At 42.9% G+C, this 24,877-nt stretch overlaps 1 protein-coding gene across 1 annotated transcript in view; it reads left to right on the top strand.

The window, feature by feature from the left end:
* Positions 1–24,877, top strand: part of LOC106590362 (melanoma receptor tyrosine-protein kinase) — a 51,307-nt gene that overhangs the window by 8,359 nt on the left and 18,071 nt on the right. Inside the window, exons 2-9 of the mRNA XM_014181301.3 lie at positions 16,921–17,072; positions 17,472–17,679; positions 17,895–18,029; positions 18,281–18,349; positions 18,552–18,670; positions 18,839–18,980; positions 21,447–21,563; positions 21,717–21,843. Coding sequence (XP_014036776.1) covers positions 16,921–17,072; positions 17,472–17,679; positions 17,895–18,029; positions 18,281–18,349; positions 18,552–18,670; positions 18,839–18,980; positions 21,447–21,563; positions 21,717–21,843 — 1,069 coding nt within the window. The remainder of the gene's footprint in view (positions 1–16,920; positions 17,073–17,471; positions 17,680–17,894; positions 18,030–18,280; positions 18,350–18,551; positions 18,671–18,838; positions 18,981–21,446; positions 21,564–21,716; positions 21,844–24,877) is intronic.

Below are 24,877 nucleotides of genomic sequence, written 5' to 3'. Positions count from 1 at the left end.
GTCTTTCAAATACTTAAGCTGTGATTGACAGTGTTTCCCCTTTACTTTATTGTACCAGAGACATACAAGCTATCTGCCCTTTTCAGCTTAGAATACCCACCGATTCAACTTCAGTAAGATTAGCACTTGTGAACTGATTAAATTGGTGTCAGCTGACCGGTCACAGTATGTAATACCCTAAGGATCAGGAAACCCTGTTATAGTAGGAGAATGTTGTAGAGATGGAATGCACATTAACTCTATTATTGAGTTAATGAGGGGTGGCTAATGGCTATCATGCGCTTTCCTCGTAATAAGTGTCTACCACCAATGGAATAGGCTCGCTTTAATACATACAGATGTAGGATCTTAATTTGATCAACCTGTTGCAGAAGGACTTTCATGCAATGCAGGAAATGTAAAACTTGTAGTGTATTTTTGAGGTTTAAAAAGGCTTCTGAAGTTTGTAATTCCCACCGACTTGATTTCCCTTACAAAAAAATGTATTAACCCCTACAAAAATCTCCATTAATTATAATTCACATAATAATTCACATTTCCTGTTGCTGCATGATTATTTTCCTGCTCTAGCAAACTGGCTCAAATTAAGATCCTACACACATACTACATATAGTTAGTGTCTTCAGAAAGTATTCATACCCCTTGACTTATTCCACATTTTGTTGTGTTACAGGCTGAATTCAAAATTGATTAAATATATTTTTTTTTACACACAATACCCCGTAATGACAACGTCAAAACATGTTTGTAGAATTTTTTCCAAATTTATTGAAAATTATTTATTGAAATACAGAAATATCCCATTTACGTAAGTATTCACAACCCTGAGTGGATACTTTGGCAGTGGTTACAGCTGTGAGTCATTCTGGGTAAGTCTCTAAGAGCTTTCCATACCTGGATTGTGCAACATTTGCACATTATTCTTTAAAAGATTATTCAAGCTCTGTCACATTGTGTCACGTCCTGACCAGTATAAGGGTTATTTGTTATTGTAGTTTGGTCAGGACGTGGCAGAGGGTATTTGTTTTATGTGGTTCGGGGTGGTGGTTTATTTAGTAGGGCGTTTGATTTATTATTTCCAGGTTTTTGGGTAATGTTCTATGTGGTGTCTGGTCTTTTGTATTTCTATGTCTGGTTTATTGGGGTTGGACTCTCAATTGGAGGCAGGTGTTTTCTCGTTGCCTCTGATTGTGAGTCCTATATATGGGTATGTGTTTGGTTTAGTGTTTGTGGGAGATTGTCTCTTGTTTTGCGTGTCGATGCCTGACAAGACTGTATTTTCGTCGTTCATCATTTTTTGTTATTTTTGTATACGTGTTTGTTTGGTTTTCCTTCTTTCGCCTATTAAAAGAAGATGAGTATACAACCCGCTGCGTTTTGGTCCTCCTTTCCAGACGACAACCGTTACACATTGGTTGTTGATCATTGCTAGACAATCATTTTCAGGTCTTGCCATAGATTTTCAAGTAGATTTAAGTCAAAACTGTAACTCGGCCACTCAGGAACATTCACTGTCTTCTTGGTAAGCAACTCCAGTGTAGATTTGGCCTTGTGATTTAAGTTATTGTCCTGGTGAAAGGTGAATTAATCTCCCAGTGTCTAGTGGAAAGAAGACTGAACCAGGTTTTCCTCTAGGATTTTGCCTATGCTTAGCTCTTTTTTATCCTGAAAAACTCCCCAGTTCTTAACAATTACAGCCATACCCATAACATGATGCAGCCACCACTATGCTTGAAAATATGAAGAGATTTGCCAGAAACATAACACTTTGTATTCAGGACAAAAAGTGAATTGCTTTGGCACATTTTTTGCAGTATTACTTTAGTGCCTTGTTGCAAACAGGATGTATACTTTGGAAAGAAATGTATTCTGTACAGGCTTTCCATCTTTTCACTCTGTCAATTAGAGTAGTATTGTGGAATATTTACAATGTTGTTTATCCATCCTCAGTTTTCTCCTATCACAGCCATTAAAGTCTGTAACTGTTTTAAAGTCACTATTGGCCTCATGGTGAAATCCCTGAGCGTTCCTTCCTCTCTAGCAACTGAGTTAGGAAGGATGTCTGTATCTTTCCAGTGACTGGGTGTATTGATACACCAGCCAAAGTGTAATTAATAACTTCAGCATGCTCAAAGGGATATTCAATGTATGCTTTTTTATGTTTACCCAATAGGTGCCCTTCTTTGCGAGGCATTGGAAAACCTCCCTAGTCTTTGTGGTTTAAACTGTGTTTGAAATGTACTGCTTGACTGAGGGACCTTACAGATATCAAATCAAACTTTATTTGTCACATGCGCCTAATGCAATAATTTGATTTGAGATAATTGTATGTGTGGGGTACAGAGATGAGATAGTCATTCAAAAATGATGTTAAACGCTATTACAGCACACAGAGTCCATGCAACTGATTTATTTGGCTTGTTAAGCGCATTTGTACTCCTGAACTTATTTAGGCTTGCCATAACAAAGGGGTTGAATACTTTACATTTTTTAATTTGTAAAAATGTCTAAAAAGATAACTCGACTTTGACATTAAGAGGTATCGTGTGTAGGTCAGTGACAAACAAATCTAAATGTAATAATTTTTATATTCAGGCTGTAACACAACAAAATGTGGAAAAAGTCAAAGGGTGTGAATACTTTCTGAAGGCACTGTCCATTTGCATCAGCAATTGCTCCATAACCTGTCATCTAGGTTCACAATGCAAATGATAAAGTGTCATTTAAATCTCTCTGTAACCAACATTGGGAAGGTAAAGGCTAATTATTGTGTGTACATAATGTATCTGCCACATTTGTAATAGAGGTCGACCGATTAATCGGAATGGCCGATTAATTAGGGCCGCTTTCAAGTTTTCATAACAATCGGAAATCGGTATTTGACACCGATTTGGCCGATTTAAAAATATATATATATATATATATATTTTTTTTTTACACACCTTTATTTAACTAGGCAAGTCAGTTAAGAACACATTCTTATTTTCAATGACGGCCTAGGAACGGTGGGTTAACTGCCTTGTTCAGGGGCAGAACGACAGATTTTTACCTTGTCAGCTCGGGGATTCAATCTTGCAACCTTACGGTTAACTAGTCCAACGCTCTAACCACCTGCTTTACATTGCACTCCACGAGGAGCCTGCCTGTTACGCGAATGCAGTAAGAAGCCAAGGTAAGTTGCTAGCTAGCATTAAACTTATCTTATAAAAAACAATCAATTATAATTACTAGTTAACTACACATGGTTGATGATATTACTAGTTTATCTAGCCTGTCCTGCGTTGCATATAATCGCTTAGGTACACGTTGCGCCAACGTGTACCTAACCATAAACATTAATGCCTTTCTTAAAATCAATACACAAGTATATATTTTTAAACCTGCATATTTAGTTAATATCGCCTGCTAACATGAATTTCTTTTAACTAGGGAAAATGTGTCACTTCTCTTGCAACAGAGTCAGGGTATATGCAGCAGTTTGGGCAGCCTGGCTCATTGCGAACTGTGTGAAGACTATTTCTTCCTAACAAAGACAGCCGACTTCGCCAAACGGGGGATGATTTAACAAAAGCGCATTTGCGAAAAAAGCACAATCGTTGCACGAATGTATCTAACCATAAACATCAATGCCTTTCTTAAAATCAATACACAGAAGTATATATTTTTAAACCTGTATATTTAGCTAAAAGAAATCCAGGTTAGCAGGCAATATTAACCAGGTGAAATTGTGTCACTTCTCTTGCGTTCATTGCATGCAGAGTCAGGGTATATGCAACAGTTTGGGGCGCCTGGCTCGTTGCGAACTAATTTGCCAGAATTTTACATAATTATGACATAACATTGAAGGTTGTGCAATGTAACAGGAGTATTTTGACTTATGGATGCCACCCGTTAGATAAAATACGGAACGGTTCCGTATTTCACTGAAAGAATAAACGTGATAGTTTCCGGATTCGACCATATTAATGACCTAAGGCTCGTATTTCTGTGTGTTAGTATGTTATAATTAAGTCTATGATTTGATAGAGCAGTCTGACTGAGCGATGGTAGGCACCAGCAGGCTCGTAAGCATTCATTCAAACAGCACTTTCGTGCGTTTTGCCAGCAGCTCTTCGCAATGCTTCAAGCATTGCGCTGTTTATGACTTCAAGCCTATCAACTCCCGAGATTAGGCTGGTGTAACCCATGTGAAATGGCTAGCTAGTTAGCGGGGTGCGCGCTAATAGCGTTTCAAACATCACTCGCTCTGAGACTTGGAGTAGTTGTTTCCCTTCCTCTACATGGGTAATGCTGCTTCGAGGGTGGCTGTTGTTGATGTGTTCCTGGTTCGAGCCCAGGTAGGAGCGAGGAGAGGGACGGAAGCTATACTGTTACACTGGCAAAACTAAAGTGCCTATAAGAACATCCAATAGTCAAAGGTATATGAAATACAAATCGTATAGAGAGAAATAGTCCTATAATTCCTATAATAACTACAACCTAAAACTTCTTACCTGGGAATATTGAAGACTCATGTTAAAAGGAACCACCAGCTTTCATATGTTCTCATGTCCTGAGCAAGGAACTTAAACGTTAGCTTTCTTACATGGCACATATTGCACTTTTACTTTCTTCTCCAACACTTTGTTTTTGCATTATTTAAACCAAATTGAAAATGTTTCATTATTTATTTGAGGCTAAATTGATTTTATTGATGTATTATATTAAGTTAAAATAAGTGTTCATTCAGTATTGTTGTAATTGTCATTATTACAAATAAATAAATAAATTTAAAAAAATCGGCCGATTACTCGGTATCGGCATTTTTTGGTCCTCCAATAATCGGCATTGGTGTCGGCGCTGAAAAATCATAATCGGTCGACCTCTAATTTCTAATGCCTGTTAAGTCAACATACTGTATCATTCGTTTACTCAGATAGGCCGACACATACTGAAGAAACGGTCTGCATAATGTGAAATTATGCAATATCTAGTCATTTTTGAATGGATGTGAAGAATGCGTGGAAAACTGCAGGCCAATTTCCCATGGTAGTGTTTTTCCAGAAGCGGCTTGTTCATTCAGATCCCCAGGTACTCTTTTCTCAGACTGTCAGATAGAGGAAAATGTGTGCACTTAGGTCAGGGTGGAGCAGGCCATACATTTTTAATGATTATTTTTTTTTTAACAGTCACACTGCTGATTCAACAAATTCAGTTTCTTGAAGACTATTTTTAGCGGATTTGTTGAATCAGGTGCTTAGATTGGAGCGAATGCCTGTATTGATACCGGTCCTCTGTGGATAATAGTTTTGGGACTATTCCATTGGTTCCATTGAGCCAGCCAAGTTCAGTCAAGCACAGCTAAAGGATTTTAAAGATTTATATTTTAACGTAGCGTAGTATTTGAACCCACGTCTGAATTCAATTCAGTCGACACGGATTAGGCCATTAGTGCTTATGTCATTCGCTGGGTGCTGATTAGACCTTCAGTAGTGCTGTAAGTCAGTAGGTGGAAATTTTAGACCCTTAATGTAATTCTTGAGGCAGGCCGTCTCAGCAGAGCATTTGAGGCTATTTCTGTTTGATTACTTTAGGAGATATTGTGGCTGGGGTCAAGCATGCCCTATTATTGAATGAGACAGTTCGGTGCAGGAAGGCAGCCCCTGTCACCTGGAGGTGAAAATAGACTTAACACCATGTCGTACACTATGCCCATTGTTCATGGTACAACACAACAATAAATCATTATTGTTATCATCAATATCCTACTAGTCATACTGTCATTCTCTTAGGGCCTGATTCAAAGTTGTGATAAGCATGTGCAACTCAGACCCAAGTATGAAAAATGACTGTAGCTGGTACGTAGATAAAGTTTGATCAGAAAGTTACTGGTCCCTGCCCCTCGTGTCAAACACTTGGATTCAGGAGGCAGCCATTACCAAGGATTTACTTCCGGCATTATTCAACGTCACATAAATAGCCTGCAGAGTTCTGTCTTACTATCCAGGTCTGTAGCCAAACAATTCAAGCTTCTACTTTTAAAAACCCACCTTTCCAGAAACAAGTCTCTCACCGTTGCCGCTTGCTATAGACCACCCTCTGCCCCCAGCTGTGCTCTGGACAACATATGTGAACTGATTGCCCCCCATCTATCTTCAGAGCTCGTGCTGCTAGGTGACCTAAACTGGGACATGCTTATCACTCCGGCCATTCTACAATCTAAGCTTGATGCCCTCAATCTCACACAAATTATCAATGAACCTACCAGGTACAACCCCAAAGCTGTAAACACGGGCACCCTCATAGATATCATCCTAACCAACTTGCCCTCCAAATACACCTCTGTTGTTTTCAACCAAGATCTCAGCGATCACTGCCTCATTGCCTGCATCCGTAATGGGTCTGCGGTCAAACGACCACCCATCATCACTGTCAAACGCTCTCTAAAACACTTCAGCGAGCAGGCCTTTCTAATCGACCTGGCCCGGGTATCCTGGAAGGATACTGACCTCAGCCCGTCAGTAGAGGATGCCTGGTTATTCTTCAGAAGTGCCTTCCTCACCATCTTAAATAAGCATGCCCCATTCAAAAAATGTAGAACCAGGAACAGATATAGCCCTTGGGTCTCTCCAGACCTGACTGCCCTTGACCAGCACAAAAACACCCTGTGGCTTTCTGCATTAGCATCGAATATCCCCCGTGATATGCAACTTTTCAGGGAAGTTAGGAACAAGTATACACAAGCAGTTAGGAAAGCTAAGGCTAGCTTTTTCAAGCAGAAATTTGCATCCTGTAGCACAAACTCAAAAGAGTTCTGGGACACTGTCGTCCATGGAGAATAAGAGCACCTCCTCCCAGCTGCCCACTGCACTGAGGCTAGGAAACAGTCACCACCGATAAATCCACTATAATTGAGAATTTCAATAAGCATTTTTCTACAGCTGGCCATGCTTTCCACCTGGCTACCCCTACCCCGGTCAACAGCCCTGCACCCCCCACAGCAACTCGCCCAAGCCTTCCCCATTTCTCCTTCACCCAAATCCAGATAGCTGATGTTCTGAAAGAGCTGCAAAATCTGGACCCCTACAAATCAGCCAGGCTAGACAATCTGGACCCTCTCTTTCTAAAATTATCTGCCGAAATTGTTGCAACCCCTATTACTAGCCTGTTCAACCTCTCTTTCGTATCGTCTGAGATTCCCAAAGATTGGAAAGCAGCCGCGGTCATCCCCCTCTTCAAAGGGGGAGACACTCTAGACCCAAACTGCTACAGACCTATATCTATCCTACCCTGCCTTTCTAAGGTCTTCGAAAGCCAAGTTAACAAACAGATTACCGACCATTTCGAATCCCACCATACCTTCTCCGCTATGCAATCTGGTTTCAGAGCTGGTCATGGGTGCACCTCAGCCACGCTCAAGGTCCTAAACGATATCATAACCGCCATCGATAAGAGACAATACTGTGCAGCCGTATTCATCGACCTGGCCAAGGCTTTTGACTCTGTCAATCACCACATTCTTATCGGCAGACTCAACAGCCTTTATTTCTCAAATGATTGCCTCGCCTGGTTCACCAACTACTTGTCTGATAGAGTTCAGTGTGTCAAATCGGAGGGCCTGTTGTCCGGACCTCTGGCAGTCTCTATGGGGGTGCCAGGGTGTTCAATTCTCGGGCCGACTCTCTTCTCTGTATACATCAATGATGTCGCTCTTGCTGCTGGTGATTCTCTGCTCCACCTCTACGCAGACGACAACATTCTGTATACTTCTGGCCCTTCTTTGGACACTGTGTTAACTAACCTCCAGACGAGCTTCAATGCCATACAACTCTCCTTCCGTGGCCTCCAACTGTTCTTAAATGCAATGAAAACTAAATGCATGCTCTTCAACCGATCGCTGCCCGCACCTGCCCGCCTGTTCAGCATCACTACTCTGGACGGTTCTGACTTAGAATATGTGGACAACTACAAATACATAGGTGTCTGGTTAGACTGTAAACTCTCCTTCCAGACTCACATTAAACATCTCCAATCCAAAATGAAATCTAGAATCGGCTTCCTATTTCGCAACAAAGCATCCTTCACTCATGCTGCCAAACATACCCTCGTAAAACTGACCATCCTACCGATCCTTGACTTCGGCGTTGTCATTTACAAAATAGCCTCCAACACTCTAGTCAACAAATTGGATGCAGTCCATCACAGTCTCATCTGTTTTGTCACCAAAGCCCCATATACTACCCACCACTGTGACCTGTACGCTCTCGTTGGCTGGCCCTCGCTTCATACTCGTCGCCAAACCTCTGGCTCCAGGTCATTTACAAGTCTCTGCTAGGTCAAGCCCCGCCTTATCTTAGCTCACAGGTCACAATAGCAGCATCCACCCGTAGCACGCGCTCCAGCAGGTATATCTCACTGGTCACCCCCAAAGCCAAGTCCTCTTTTGGCCGCCTTTCCTTCCAGTTCTCTGCTGCCAATGACTGGAACGAACTGCAAAAATCACTGAAGCTGGAGACACATATCTCCCTCACTAGCTTTAAGCACCAGCTGTCAGAGCAGCTCACAAGATCACTGCACCTGTACATAGCCCATCTGAAAATAGACCATCCAACTACATCATCCCCATACTGTTATTTATTTATCTTGCTCCTTTACACCCCAGTATCTCTACTTGCACATTCATCTTCTGCACATCTACCATTCCAGTGTTTAATTGCTATATTGTAATTAATTCGCCACCATGGCCTATTTATTGCCTTACCTCCCTTATCTTACCTCATTTGCACACAATGTAAACAGACTTTTTTTTCTACTATATTATTGACTGTATGTTTGTTTATTCCTGTCACGTCCTGACCATAGTAAGTTGTTATTTTCTATGGTAGAGTGGTCAGGGCGTGACAGGGGGTGTTTATCTGTTTTTGTATGTCTATGTTCAGTTCTAGTTTTTGTATTTCTATGTTGGTTGTTGTTTGGCATGACCTCCAATTAGAGGCAGCTGGTTGTCATTGTCTCTAATTGGAGGCCATATTTAAGTTGATGTTTGTCCCACATGTCCTTGTGGGTGATTATATTTTGAGAAGTGTGTTTTTTCCCTCTCTGCGTCACGGTTTGTTGCTTTTGTAATTCAAGTTCATTTATGTATGGCATTTAGTTTCACTGTCAATAAAAATGTGGAACTACGAAAACGCTGCATCTTGGTCCGCTCCTTATAACAGCCGTGACAATTCCATGTGTAACTCTGTGTCAAACTGCTTTGCTTTATCTTGGCCAGTTCGCAGTTGTAAATGAGAACTTGTTCTCAACTAGCCTACCTGGTTAAATAAAGGTGAAATAAATAAAAATAAAAAAATAAAGCCAGAAATGTAGTACAGCAATGGTAACGTCTTATTGTAAGTCATTTAAATATACCGCCTTAAAACTGTCACCACATGCACCTATGCCTTGCTTTGGCTTTGTTTACAAACCTTAAACCAGCTACAGTAGCTCAAGTAGAACGTACGACCGAAGATACTGGTAGCCTTTCATCTGCGGCGTGACAGTTAGCTAGCAAGCACACTGTCTTGTGACTGCATGCCATAATGTAAAATTAACCATACACTATTTTCCTAAGAATAAAGACATCTGACAGCAGTGGCTGCTTTTCATTTCAGGTGGACAGGCTGCACCGAAATTACGATCATGTCACGCATGAGCAGTGCACATTTCGAGTGAAGTTGCTTTATCAAATTGGGGAGAACATTCAATGGGTCTTGCCAGGAAGCTAATCCTGAAGACGGCTGCTCAACCATAATTGACAGTGGATCTAGCAAGCGCTGACCATAATGTATCAGTTTGATGAGTCTGACACGGTAGACAACATTTGAGGGATTGTGGGGCTGTTAACACAACTGTGGCTGCTTTGACTTGTGAATGGTATATTTTCTGTAACACACCTGATAGTACCGACTATATGGTTGTTGTTCTACCAGCCCTTAGCCCCCTACATTGAGTCTTATAACTTCAAGCACACAGCTGGCACAAAGGAATGTTGTCCACAAAAGGAGTTGCGGTGTGTGTAGTATTTGTAATTTACTCTTGCAAATTCTATTTTGCCATTCTAATGTATGGGTTGTTGTCTTACAGTGGATGTAGCTTGTGTCATGACGAGTAGGAGGAGGATGGTATTATTATTTTCCATCTCCTTTTGTCTTTCCACTACTCTGTCTGCACAGCTTCCCAGGCAACCGCCACAGCAGGAATGCTGTGATACATAATCAGCTTTCCCAAGGCACAGGGGGGATATGCTGTGTAGCCTGGCAAGACAGACCCAGCATAGTCAGTTATTCATTTAAAATCTGCATCAATTGAGCATTTCAGGCACAAAAAAAAATACAAATACAAAACAAGAAAAAAAAAAGGTGCACGACCAAATATTGCATATTTCAAATTGAGTACTTCAAAAAAATTACATCAACACTACAACAAATTGCTAGCATCATAACAGTAAATGAAAGGAAATTAAATTCACTACCCATTTAACAAACATTCCTCTTTTCAAGAACATTACAGGCTACAGTACGTAGATGGGCTCCTGGATCTCGTTTTAACAAAGTCACCCTTGATCCAGCGCCGTAGGTGGGGAAGCTGTGCGAGCTGTCCATCCCAGGACCCCTGTCTGTCCAGTGTGAGAGGTCTGGCAAGGAGGCCATAACTGGATTGGTCTCCCACTTCAATCTTGGGGGCGACTGAAGCCAAGTGGGTGACTGAAGCCTGCATGATTGAAGCGGGGTACATGGATCCTCCTCTCCTCCCCATCAATGTCTGTAGTTGGTTGCATTTCCTAAAGCCTAAGTAAATCACTTTTATGTGATATGATATCAGATTTTCTTACTTTGTATATATATTTTTTCAAGCATTCGGACGGGACATGAGTGTCACAAATTGTACAAATCAATGGATCCTGCACACTGTAGGGTGGCCAGACGCCTGTATTAGGTATATGGCTCTTTTCTTTCTGTCAAATGATCTCACCATTATTTCTCATATGTTCATGTAGATCAATATTTCAGCTATGCTGGCCTACTGCAAATGATCAAATAAATGTCTGATCGATACATACAATTCTGAACATATTGTCATCTATAATGCTAATACAGAGGCACCAATACATTGTCCAGTACACGTATTGTATCCTGTGTTCATGTACATTCTCTTACGTCTAAGCTTCTAAGGTGACTCAGGCTTTACTAATTATTGTGAAGTGTATTAGTGAACTGTATTCTGTAGTTAGTTACAAATGCAATTGTGTATTTCTGTTGTTTGTCTATCCAAACAGTCCATGATCAGCACTGTTGACATTTTGCAGAGGTGTGTTGAGGCATACTATTTAGGCTGAGAATGACATGTGGCCCATTGTTTATCTCGTCATTAATGACATGGCCTATTGTTTACCTTGTTACCTGGCAACGACCACAAGAGTGTTTCAAAGAGCTGCCAGTCAAGCTCCCTGCCCAATCAGGCTGTTCTTTCAGGCTTTCTGATAGTTAGAGATGAGAGAAGGTACAATTTCTTCAATTCTGAGCATTTTAATATAAAAAAAATATTATCGGTGATGTTTTGGTCATTCAAAGGCTATTATTACTTGGGAAATAGGATGCCTGTGTGGGACCTTATAAGACAGCAGGATTGAGGGGCATTCAGCACAACGGGCATTTTTAGCAGGAACAATGAATGAAACGAAAAGGCCCTTTCCTCTCATTTTTTCTTCTCCCTTGTTCAGCCAGCAGTCTGAGAGACTGTTTAAAGAGACAGCGGAGGTGAGTGGGAAGGCCGCAGTTAGTCCGCTCATCCCATTTCCTATGCGAATGAATGACTGGAACCAGGCGTGTTTCTGTAATATAGAGAAAGTGTGAGTGTGTGCATGTCTGCGTGTGTTTGTGTGCGTGCGTGTTGGCGTAGACTGTACAAACCCTCTGTGACCGTGAAGCTCCTCTTATCTCAACAACCAGTGTCCACTCACTCTTCCATCTCTCCCTTCCTCCCCTCCCTCCATCCCTTTCTAGCACTGCCCAAAGGATACATGGCACAGACTCAGGGAATTCCACACTTCTCTGTGAGGAGGGAGGGGAGAGGCAGGCACACAGGGGTGGACAGAGGAGAACTCTGGGGGAGGAGAGAGGTCATCTGTGGACCGTTACACATGGAAACTATGACAGCTAAGACAAATTCCTGTCAATGCCTCTTACAGAAAACATTGGATGTAATGCAAACACACAATTGGCATCATCAGTAGTTGCAATGTCAGCAAAATTGACTCATACAGTAGGTGTAAAGAAAAATGTAATTTGAAATTTTAAAAAAGAGTGAGATTACAAAATCTCTCTCATATAGACCCACCCAGTACAACACACACAGGAACTTCTTCCTATGAAGTCTGGCATGGCCTTGTAGTCGAGGAATTCCAAGTTAAACAATCAGCTGAAACCTGTTTTTTTTTCACAAACAAAGCAGGAGGAACATAGAGCTCTAAACCAATAGAGAGTGATTCCTCAGAAAAAAATACCATGATTTAGGGCCTTTTTACAAAATGTCTTCCATAGAATAGTCCTTTGAAGGAAGGATTGTTGACATATTTGACATTTGTATCCAAAAGCATAATTGAGAAATAATTGATCAAAGTTGGCATATTTCTGACACTTTGACCTTACCCAGGACTCCATAGGGTTTCTGAACGTGCTATGAGGCATTGGTGTCATATGAAGTTTTACCGCTTGCTCTGTAATATGAGTAGTATCACATACACACACAAAAGTTTGGGGTCACTTAGAAAATCTTGTTTTAGAAAGAAAAGCTATTTTTTTTGTCCATTAAAATAACATTAAATTGATCAGAAATACAGTGTAGACATTGTTAATGTTGTAAATGACTATTGTAGCTGGAAACGGCAGATTTTTAATGGAATATCTACATAGGCGTACAGAGACCCATTATCAGCAACCATCACTCCTGTGTTCCAATGGCACGTTGTGTTAGATAATCCAAGTTTATCATTTTAAAAGGCTAATTGATCATTAGAAAACCCTTTTGCAATTATGTCAGCACAGCTGAAAACTGTTGTCCTGATTTAAAGAAGCAATACAACTGGCCTCCTTTAGACTAGTTGAGTATCTAGAGCATCAGCATTTGTGGGTATGATTACAGGGTCAAAATGGCCAGAAACAAAGAACTTTCTTCTGAAACTCGTCAGTCTATTCTTGTTCTGAGAAATGAAGGCTATTCCATGCGAGAAATTGCCAAGAAACTGAAGATCTCGTACAACGCTGTGTACTACTCCCTTCACAGAACAGTGCAAACTGGCTCTAACCAGAATAGAAAGAGGATTGGGAGGCCCCGGTGGTGCACAACTGAGCAAGAGTACAAGTACATTAGTGTCTAGTTCGAGAAACAGACACCTCACAAGTCCTCAACTGTCAGTTTCATTAAATAGTACCCGCAAATGTTATTGTTGTTATTATTGTTGAACATAATATACTCTAGAGGCATATCAAAGTTTCAGAGTGGGATCTCTGCTAGTTTTATAGTTATGATCTGATTTGTTAGCATTACCAAAGGAGTGAATGTGAAAATTGATTCAAAATGGTCGCCCTGTGCTGGTGATTTGCAGGATGTGATTGGTTACATTGCATACAATGCAAATGTATCTGTATAAAATGGGCCATCACAGCTCTGAGACAGGATTGTGTCGAGGCACAGATCTGGGGAAGGGTACCAAAAAAATGTGTGTAGCATTGAAGGTCCCCAAGAGCACAGTGGCCTCCATCATTCTTAAATGGAAGAAGTTTGGAACCACCCAGACTCTTCTAGAGCTGGCCACCAGGCCAAAACGGAGTAATTGGAGGAGAAGGGACTTAGTCAGGGAGTTGACCAAGAACCCGATAGTCACTCTGACAGAGCTCCAGAGTTCCTCTGTGGAGATGGGAGAACATTCCAGATGGACAACCTTCTCTGTAGCGCTCCACCGATCAGGCCTTTATGGTAGAGTGGCCAGACGGAATCCACCCCTCAGTAAAAAAGGCACATGACAGTCCGCTTGGAGTTTGCCAAAAGGCACCTAAAGGACTCTCAGACCATGAGAAACAAGATTCTCTGGTCTGATGAAAGCAAGATTGAACTCTTTGGCCTGAATGCCAAGCGTCACGTCTGGAGGAAACCTGGCACCATCTCTACGGTGAAGCATGATGGTGGCAGCATCATACAGAGAGATCCTTGATGATAACCTGCTCCAGAGTGCTCAGGACCTCAGACTGGGGCAAAGGTTCACCTTCCAACAGGACCACAACCTTAAGCACACAGCCAAGATACTGCAAGAGTGGCTTCGGGACAAGTCTCTGAATGTCCTTGAGTGGCCCAGCCAGAGCCTAGATTTAAACATCTCTGGAGAGACCTAAAAATATCTGTGATGCAACGCTCCCCATCCAACCTGACAGAGCTTGAGAGGATCTGCAGAGAATAATGGGAGACACTTCTGCAAATACAGGTGTGCCAAGCTTGTAGTGTCATACCCAAGAAGACTCAAGACTGTAATCGCTGCCAAAGGTACTTCAACAAAGTACTGAGTAAAGGGTCTGAATACTTATGTAAAATGTAATATTTCCTTTATTTATAAATTTTTTGCTAAAATGTCTAAAAACCTGTTTTTGCTTTGTCATTATGGGGTATTGTATGAGGGGGAAAAAAACGATTTAATCCATTTTAGAAAAAAGGCTGTAACGTAACAAAATGTGGAAAAAGAGGTCTGAATCCTTCCCCAAATGCACTGTATAATAAATGTATAAGTCCAAAAAGGATGTAACAACTGCTGATTGCCCCTTTAAACAATACAGTACATTGAACAGAAATCTGGAAACACTGGGCAGTAACTAGAACCCCCCGACCCCAAAATAAAAAAAGATCAAGTTTAATTATTTGTGGAGCATCTGAGATCATTTCATTCACTTTCTTTTCATTCGATTAAAAACGAACACCACCAACATCTGTCCACCCCCATCATTCTCTCCAGAGTAGAGCCACATGTAGAAGTGATTGAGCTCCAGGAGGAGTACGACCCACCCCTCCGGCCCTCATCCCCCTCTTTTCCTTTGGGAATGTGTCTGTGGGAGGAGGAAGAAGAGTGGGAAGAGAGGATGACAAGGTTTGAGTGAGGGGTATGAGGCCGGATGACCGCAGATGATGATAGACTTAGGAAACAAGCTTGATCCTATTACAGGAAGTGTGTGGAGAAAGGGTTAAGGGTCAAGTCCTTCAGGGAGTGGAGTATCCAGAGGTAGGGGAGCTCTACAGTAGTGCAGGCTACAGCAGTGCAGAGAGTCTGCAGATCGGACACAGATATGCAGTTATGCACACATACACAGGCAAGCGTACACAGGCAAGCACACTTAGGAACTAAGGGCGAGGATGTGCTTCCAGATGTCAGATTGCCCCAGAATGACATTGACCTGAACACTGAAGCAGCGTGGGGGGAACAGATACAAAACCTGGGAGAGAGGGTGCAGCTGTGTTTACCTTAGTGACATCACTGAGTGAGGCCTGCTTAGAAGCACACACACGGACCTCAATGTACACTAATACTGTATGCATGTGAACTGCAGTTACATTAAAGTAGAGTTAGAGTAAAGTTCCATCCAGAACATTCTATTTAGAGTTTTATCTTCTATTTTGATGTAAATAAAAAGCCACCTATCAATACAATCTATGATAACAAAGGTGATCCTGCCAGAACATGAAATACGATGGCTGTGTAATCAACCCAAGGGTCAAATGTTATTACACGTTACAATGCACATGCATTATGATGGCAGTTGTTTAGTGGAACAGGAGGGGGGGTACTGAGGTTAGGGTGACGGAGCCATACCTACACACTAATATTTTGACTTAGTCAGAAGTGATTATGGCCTATGATTTTACTTATAATGTAGTTATAACGATTGTTGTAGACCTAGGAGCTTGCAACTTAAGTTAAAAGCGGTTTCTTGAAGAATGACTTTCCTGTCTGCCTTATTAACCACAGCATGACTCTCTGAAAAGCTCTCGCGAGCTAAACTAATATGAACCACAATTATATCAGACTTATTAAATGATTTGTTTGGCTACATCCTCGTGCTCATGCTGTGAGCCCTGTTGTCTGGTCCCAAGATAAATTACACAGGGACTTTGTCTATTCCCTTACCAGCTGCTTCCATCTTCTCCCTCACCTCCCACTGACTACAGCATCTGTCTCTAAAACTGTGAGTGTGCGCGTTCAACTCAAGATACCCTAGCACAGGCGGCGCGCAGCTCTCCACACCATCCACAACTCCTCCCCGAAATACACCCTTTAACAGTTCTCCTTGGAAGAACAGGTACATTCAAATAAGCATGTGTTAACTAACTATAGGTGTCCCCCCCAAAAAAAATCTGAGCGACCTATGCCGGTTGAGTCACAATGATGTTAAGAGATTCAGAGGGCAGCAAACTGCATGTCTGGGAGAGCTTTCTTTCTCTCCTTCCTGATGATGGAGTGGTGAAAATCCCTCCTTGGTTGGTATGTAGTCTGCAGCAGTGTAGATGTTAAAGATCAACCTCTCATCTCCTCAGAACCTGTCCGACCTGCTGCGGAGACTCTCTGTAATGGCATATCACTTTATGTCAGGACTGACAGTCATTATGTCACTATTACGTGCACCTCAATACCACTAAGCGGAACTGTGCCCACAGTAGGTTAGGTTTCATGGTGATGTTCAGTAGAAATTTGATTGGAAATGTAGTTTCCACTAAATGATGTCTCTCATCCAAAAGTGGAACTCTGTTGGAATCATTATGTAAATGACTCCTACAGTTAACATGAAAGCCAAAGTTTTGATGTATACAATTAGCAACTAAACTTCCATAGTGACACTTTTCCTCTCCGTCTTCTGGTTTCAGTGTGTCAGGGGATCAGCAACAGGCTGACGCTGCTGGCGACTGTAGACGACCACTACAACAACCTGGTGAAGATGTACAGCAACTGTACCGTGGTCCTGGAGAACCTGGAGCTCACCTACATCCAGGACTACCACGACCTCTCCTTCCTCAAGGTGAGGAGATGGAGGGTTCGATTCCTATACCTTGTTTGCAGTGGCTTCCTACCTATATACCTTTCCTATGTCCTATAGTTCCTCGCCCTCTCTCTGATCTAAAATGACCTGAGAGAAAATAGTGTTGCAGCCATTTCATTACTTTTCTTGCCGTGGCTTCTAGCTCCTAGTTGAATGCACTGGCTGTAAGTAACTCTGGATAGGAGTCTGCTAAATGACTCAACGTCAATGTGAGTGTAATAGTCAGAATAAAGCTTTTCTATCCTTTATGACTTCACTACCACCAACTGAACAATGATTGTATTGCAAGGTTAACGTAGTCCAGAGTAGGTTGCATGACCACCAGACCAAACTCTGGCACGTTCCGTACTTCTATCCATTTCTATGTTCTCCCTCCAGTCCATTCAGGAGGTTGGAGGATACGTTCTGATCGCCCTCAATAAGGCAGCCAGCATCCCTCTGGAGAACCTGCGTCTTATCCGAGGACACTCCCTCTTCCTTGACAAGTATGCCCTGACTGTAACGTCCAACTACGAGAAGAATCACTCCTCCGTGACCCTCAACTACACCCGGGGCCTGAGGGAGCTGAAGCTGAGTGGACTGACAGGTTAGTGGGTGACTGGGAGGTCCATTTCAGTGACTGTATCCTGGATTCTGTCCACACCTGAGTGGGTCAAATACATTATGTAATGTTATTTAAAGTACTTTGAAGTATTTGAGGTGCGCTTGATTTAGCTTGGGAGTTAGAATTTTTGGGTCTATGCCATTGGTTCCATTACACAGGCCAGACAACATATCTATGTGTCCTTCTATTTTGCACAGAGATTCTCAAGGGAGGTGTGAAAATTGCCCACAATCCTTTGCTGTGTAATGTGGAAACCATCCAGTGGTGGGACATGGTAAATAAGGCCATAAACCATAGTATGCACTTCAAACTGGAGAGCTATGGCCGTTACTGTAAGTATGCTAGCTTCATTAACACTTAGTATAGTAATGAATCCTTCTCTGCTTTGTGTTCAGTGGAATCATTTTGGGGTCGTTGTTTTTCATTTGATGTTGCACAACTATTATGATTATTCCATATGATACAGCTTTCGGGTTTGTGATTTACAACCAAACTTGCATGGCCAGGTTTAACCATGTGTAATACCAGTATTCTATGAATAACATCATTCAGATGTTAAGCAGGGTTTTTCCTCACCTTACAGGTGACAAGTGTGACCCGGGATGCTACAATGGATCGTGCTGGACCTCAGGACTAGAGAACTGTCAAACCTGTAAGGAGCCATTCTACTCTCCCTGAAATTAGTAGTGATACAAAACATCACGTGCTATTTCTCTTTCATGATATTGGTAGAAACTTTTGTTCGTGTTGAAAGTATTTTGTTGGTTGCTCGTTTTCTCACACAGACCCTTGCACTCAGTGATGGTTGTGTTTTTCTGACTGGTCCTCTCTCTCCAACTCCCATCTCTCCTCAGTTACCAAGCTGACGTGTGCAGAGCAGTGCTCTGGAAGGTGTAGGGGTCCTAAACCCAGTGACTGCTGTAACGAACACTGTGCTGCAGGCTGCACCGGCCCTAGGCCTACAGAGTGTCTGGTGAGAGACTCTTCTGACTTCAATGAATTCATAACTTACAAAAGTTATAATCACATAGGAAACACATTTAAAAAGACAACAGGCAGACCCACTCCTGGGCTGCTACAGATATCGTTGGCGATATTGCACACTCATTGTGATCGTAGTCTTTCGTTCTTGTATTCAAAGGCTTGTAGAGACTTCCAGGATGACGGCACATGTAAGGATGCCTGCCCCCCTACCATGCTCTACAATCCCAACACCCACCAGTTGGCTTCCAACCCTAACGCCAAGTACACGTTCGGGGCCACTTGTGTGAAGGACTGCCCACGTAAGGCCATCTACATGATCAAAGGGTTAATAAAGATGGGGTCTGCTCATAACGTTACTGAATGGCCAGACAAACATCTGTTCTACACCATACATGTCTGTCTGGTAGAATTGGGAATTGTGCTCTATTTGTTACTTTCATACAGTTGAAGTCAGAAGTTTACATACACTTAGGTTGGAGTCATTAAAACTCGTTTTTCAACAACTCTGTCACGTCCTGACCATAGAGAGTTCTTATTTTCTATGGTAGAGTAGGTCAGGACGTGACTGGGGGGGAAGGGGGGTTATGTTGTTTTGGTTCTAGTTTCTTTTTTCTATGTTGGGATTTTTGTATGATCCCCAATTAGAGGCAGCTGGTCATCGTTGTCTCTAATTGGGGATCATATTTAAGTAGTTGTTTTTCCCACCTGTGTTTGTGAGAGATTATTTTGAGTTAGTGCATTTTGCACTTCTTTCGTTACGGTTTGTGTTTTGTTTGTAGTTTGTTTGTTTTGCAAAGTTTCACATTAAAATACAAGATGTGGAACGATACCCACGCTGCGCTTTGGTCTCCTTCCTACGACGAACGTGACAGAATCTCCCACCACCAGAGGACCAAGCAGTGTGGCCAGGAGTGGACATGGGAGGAGATCCTGGATGGCAAGGGGCCCTGCACGCAGATTGGGGAATATTGCTGTCCAAGGGAAGAGATAGAGGCAGCAAAAGAGGAACGGCGACGATACGAGGAATTAGCATGGTAACGACGGAAACCCGAGAGGCAGCTCAACAAAAAAAATGGGGGGGGGGGGCACACGGGGAGATTGGCAGAGTCAGGGTTTAGACCTGAGCCAACTCCCCGTGCTTACTGAGGGGAGCGTGTGACCAGTCAGGCACCGTGTTATGCGGTGATGCGCACTGTATCTCCAGTGCGCATTCACAGCCCAGTTCGTCCTGTGCCAGCGCCCCGCACTTGCCGGGCTAAAGTGAGCGTTCAGCCAGGACGGGTTGTGCCAGCTCTACGCTCCAGACCTCCAGTGCGCCTCCACGGTCCAGTATATCCTGCACCGGTTCTACGCACCAGGTCTCCAGTGTGCCTCCACAGCCCAGTACGTCCTGTGCCTCCTCCTCGCACTCTCCCTGAAGTGCGTGTCCTCAGTCCAGTACATCCTGTGCCTGCTCCTCGCACTCGCCCTGAAGTGCGTGTCACCAGTCTGGTGCCACCTGTCCCGGCTCCACGCACTAGGCCTCCAGTGCGCCTGCCCAGTCCAGTGCGTCCTGTGCCCGCTCTCTGCCCTCGCCCTGAGGTGCTTGTTACCAGTCTGGCGCCACCTGTTCCGGCCCCACGCATCAGGCCTCCAGTGCGCCTTCCCGTTCCAGAGCTTCCGGCGACAGTTCCCAGTCCAGAGCTTCCAGCGGCAGTTCCCAGTCCGGAGCCTCCTGAGACGGCACACAGCCCGGCGCCTCCTGAGACGGCACACAGCCCGGCGCCTCCTGAGACGGCCCACAGCCCGGCGCCTCCTGAGACGGCCCACAGCCCGGCGCCTCCTGAGACGGCCCACAGCCCGGCGCCTCCTGAGACGGCCCACAGCCCGGCGCCTCCTGAGACGGCCCACAGCCCGGAACCTCCAGAGACGGTACTGTCACGTCCTGACCATAGAGTTCTTATTTTCTATGGTAGAGTAGGTCAGGACGTGACTGGGGGGGTTTATCTAGTTTATTAGTTCTATGTTGTTTTGGTTCTAGTTTATTTTTTCTATGTTGGGATTTTTTTATGATCCCCAATTAGAGGCAGCAGGTAATAGTTGTCTCTAATTGGGGATCATATTTATTAAGTAGTTGTTTTTCCTACCTGTGTTTGTGGGAGATTATTTTGAGTTAGTGCATTTTGCACCTCTTTCGTTACGGTTTGTGTTTTGTTTGTAGTTAATTATATAGAAAATTTGTGGTCAGAACTGAAAAAGTGTGTGCGAGGAAGGAGGCCTACAAACCTGACTCAGTTACACCAGCTCTGTCAGGAGGAATGGGCCAAAATTCACCCAACTTATTGTGGGAAGCTTGTGGAAGGCTACCCAAAACGTTTGACCCAAGTTAAACAATTTAAAAGCAATGCAACCAAATACTAGTTGAGTGTATGTAAACTTCTGACCCACTGGGAATGTGATGAAAGAAATAAAAGCTGAAATAAATCACTCTCAAGTATTATTCTGACATTTCACATTCTTAAAATAAAGTGGTGATCCTAACTGACCTAAGACAGGAAATTTTTACTAGGATTAATTGTCAGGAATTGTGAAAAACTGAGTTTAAATGTATTTGGCTAAGGTGCATGTAAACTTCAAACTTCAACCTTATCTATTGTTTCTTTCAGAGCGTTTCACCTCAGTGAATACGTCCGCTCCGCTGTACTTACATGGTGAAGAGACTATTGCCAATAATTGTCTGGATTGGTGAAGGTGACCCCTGACCTGTGATTGGTTGTTTATTATAGATAACTATGTGGTGACGGACCACGGGGCGTGTGTCAGAACGTGCAGCGGCAACACACACGAGGTAGAGGAGAATGGTGTCAGGAGGTGCAAGAAGTGTGACGGAATCTGTCCGAAAGGTAAAATATTGCAAATGTAACTTTTTGTCTGTGGTAAGCTGGGCAACATAAATGTACTTTATTTTCAAATTTGCTAGCTGTGTCATTTCTTAACCTCATAATGCTGCATTGGATCGTCAATGGTTTGAATGTTTTTGTGTTATTCTCATCTAGTTTGCGATGGACTTGGAATGGGGCTGCTTACTAAAGTGTTGTCAATCAACGCGTCTAACATTGATTCTTTCAAAAACTGCACCAAAATCAATGGAGCCGTTTCAATTATGCAGACATCTTTGGATGGGTAAGGATTAACAATCGCATTGTACGGTGTCCATGGGCTGTCCTAATATGTACACCGTAACAGTGAAATACAATGCAATTTGCTGTGTTCATTGAAATTATTTGGAATAAACTTAAATGACTGTGTTTTGAACTACTCCCTCTAATATACAGTACCAGTCAAAAGTTGACACACCACCTCATTCCAGGGTTTTTCTTTATTTTTACTATTTTCTACATTGTAGAATAATAGTAAAGACATCAAAACTATGAAATAACATATGGAATGATGTGTTAAACAAATCAAAATATATTTTAGATTCTTCAAAGTAGCCACCCTCTGCCTTGACAGCTTTGCACACTCTTGGCATTCTGTCAACCAACTTCATGAGGTAGTCACCTGGAATGAATTTAAATTAACAAGTGTGCCTTCTTAAATTCATTTGTGGAATTTATTTCCTTAATGCGTTTGAGCCAATCAGTTGTGTTGTGACAAGGTAAGGGTGGTATACAGAAGATAGCCCTGTTTGATAAAAGACCAAGTCCATATTATGTCAAGAACAGTTCAAATAAGCAAAGAGAAAGAACAGTCCATTACTTTAAGACATGAAGGTCAGTCAATCCAGAACATTTCAAGAAGTTTCTTCAAGTGCAGTCGCAAAAACCATCAAGCGCTATGTTGAAACTGGCTCTCATAAGGACCGCCACAGGAAAGGAAGACCCCGAGTTACCTCTGCTGTAGAGGATGAGTTCATTAGATTTACCAGACTCAAATTGCTGCCCAAATAAATGTTTCACAGAGTTTAAGTAGCAGACACATCTCAACATCAACTGTTCAGGGGAGACTGCGTGAATCAGGCCTTCATGGTTGAATTGCTGAAAAGAAACCACTACTAAAGGATGCCAATAAGTAGAAGAGACTTGCTTGGGCCAAGAAACACAAGTAATGGACATTAGACTGGTGGAAATCTGTCCTTTGGTCTGATGAGTCCAAATTAGAGATTTTTGGTTCCAACCACCGTGTCTTTGTGAGACGCAGAGTAGGTGAATGGATGATCTCTGCATGTGTGGTTCCCACCGTGAAGCATGGAGGACGAGGTGTGATGGTGTGGGGGTGCTCTGCTGGTGACACTGTCAGTGATTTATTTAGAATTCAAGGCACACTTAACCAGCATGGCTACCACAGCATTCTGCAGCAATACACCATCCCATCTGGTTTGCGCTTAGTGGAACTAAGCCCATCTGTGTAAGGGCTATTTGACTAAGAAGGAGAGTTATGGAGTGCTGCATCAGATGACCTGGCCTCCACAATCACCCAACCTCAACCCAATTGAGATGGTTTGGGATGAGTTGGACCGCAGAGTGAAGGAAAAGCAGCCAACAAGTGCTCAGCATATGTGGGAACTCCTTCCAGACTGTAGGAAAAGCATTCCATGTGAAGCTGGTTGAGAGAATGCCAAGAGTGTGCAAAGCTGTCAAGGCAAAGGGTGACTACTTAAAATCATTTTTTGGTTACTACATGATTCCATGTGTGTTATTTCATAGTTTTGATGTGTTCACTATTATTCTACAACGTAGAAAATAGTAAAAATAAAGATAAACCCTTGAATGAGTAGGTGTTTCCAAACTTTTGACTGGTACTGTATGTACAGTGCATTTGTAAAGTATTCAGACCCCTTCCCTTTTTCCAGAAATACCTTATTTACATAAGTATTCAGACCCTTTGTTTCTACAACTTGATTGGAGTCCACCTGTGGTAAATTAAATTGATTGGACATGATTTGGAAAGGCACACATGTGTCTATATAAACGTCCCACAGTTTACAGTGCATGTCAGAGCAAAAACCAAGCCATGAGGTCGAATAAATTGTCCGTAGAGCATCGAGACAGGATTGTGTTGAGGAACAGATCTGGGGAAAGGTACCAAAAAAATGTCTGCAGCATTTAAGGTCCACAAGAAAACATTGGCCTTCAATATTCTTAAATGGAAGTTTGGAACCACCAAGACTCTTCCTAGAGCTGGCTGCCTGGCCAAACTGAGCAATCCGGGGAGTAGGGCCTTGACCAAGAACCCAATTGTCACTGACAGAGCTCCAGTGTTCCTCTGTGGAGATGGTTGTCCTTCTGGAAGGTTCTCCCATCTCTGCAGCACTCCACCAATCAGGACTTCATGGTAAAGTGGCCAGACGGAAGCCACTTCTCAGTAAAAGGCACATGACAGCCCGCTTGGTCTGATGAAACCAAGATTGAAGTCTTTGGCCTGAATGCCAAGCGTCACGTCTGGAAGAAACCTGGCACCATCTCTACGGTGAAGCATGGTGGTGGCAGCATCTGTGGGGATGCTTTTCAGTGGCAGGGACTGGGAGACTAGTCATGATCGAGGGAAAGATGAAAGCAAAGTACTGAGAGATCCTTGATGATAACCTGGTCCAGAGTGCTCAGGACCTCAGACTGGGGTGATGGTACACCTTCCAACAGGACAACAACTAAGCACACAGCTAAGACAATGCAGGAGTGGCTTTGGGACAAGTCTCTGAATGTCCTTAAGTGGCCCAGCCAGAGCCCGAACATCTCTGGAGAGACCTGAAAATAGCTGTGCAGCGATGCTCCCCATCCAACCTGACAGAGCTCTTCAGGCTAGGGGCAGCATCCTGAATTTCCAGATGGCTGACGTGCCCAAAGTAAACTACCTGTTACTCAGGCCCAGAAGCTAGGATATGCATATACACTGCTCAAAAAAATAAAGGGAACACTTAAACAACACAATGTAACTCCAAGTCAATCACACTTCTGTGAAATCAAACCGTCCAGTTAGGAAGCAACACTGATTGACAATAAATGTCACATGCTGTTGTGCAAATGGAATAGACAACAGGTGGAAATTATAGGCAATTAGCAAGACACCCCCAATAAAGGAGTGATTCTGCAGGTGGGGACCACAGACCACTTCTCAGTTCCTATGCCTCCTGGCTGATGTTTTGGTCACTTTTGAATGCTGGCGGTGCTTTCACTCTAGTGGTAGCATGAGACGGAGTCTACAACCCACACAAGTGGCT

Source organism: Salmo salar, chromosome 29, assembly GCF_965601325.2.
Source record: "Salmo salar chromosome 29, fSalSal1, whole genome shotgun sequence".
NCBI lineage: Eukaryota > Metazoa > Chordata > Actinopteri > Salmoniformes > Salmonidae > Salmo > Salmo salar.
The sequence above is the reverse complement of the archived record's forward strand: the minus strand, read 5'-3'. Positions and strand labels throughout refer to the sequence as shown.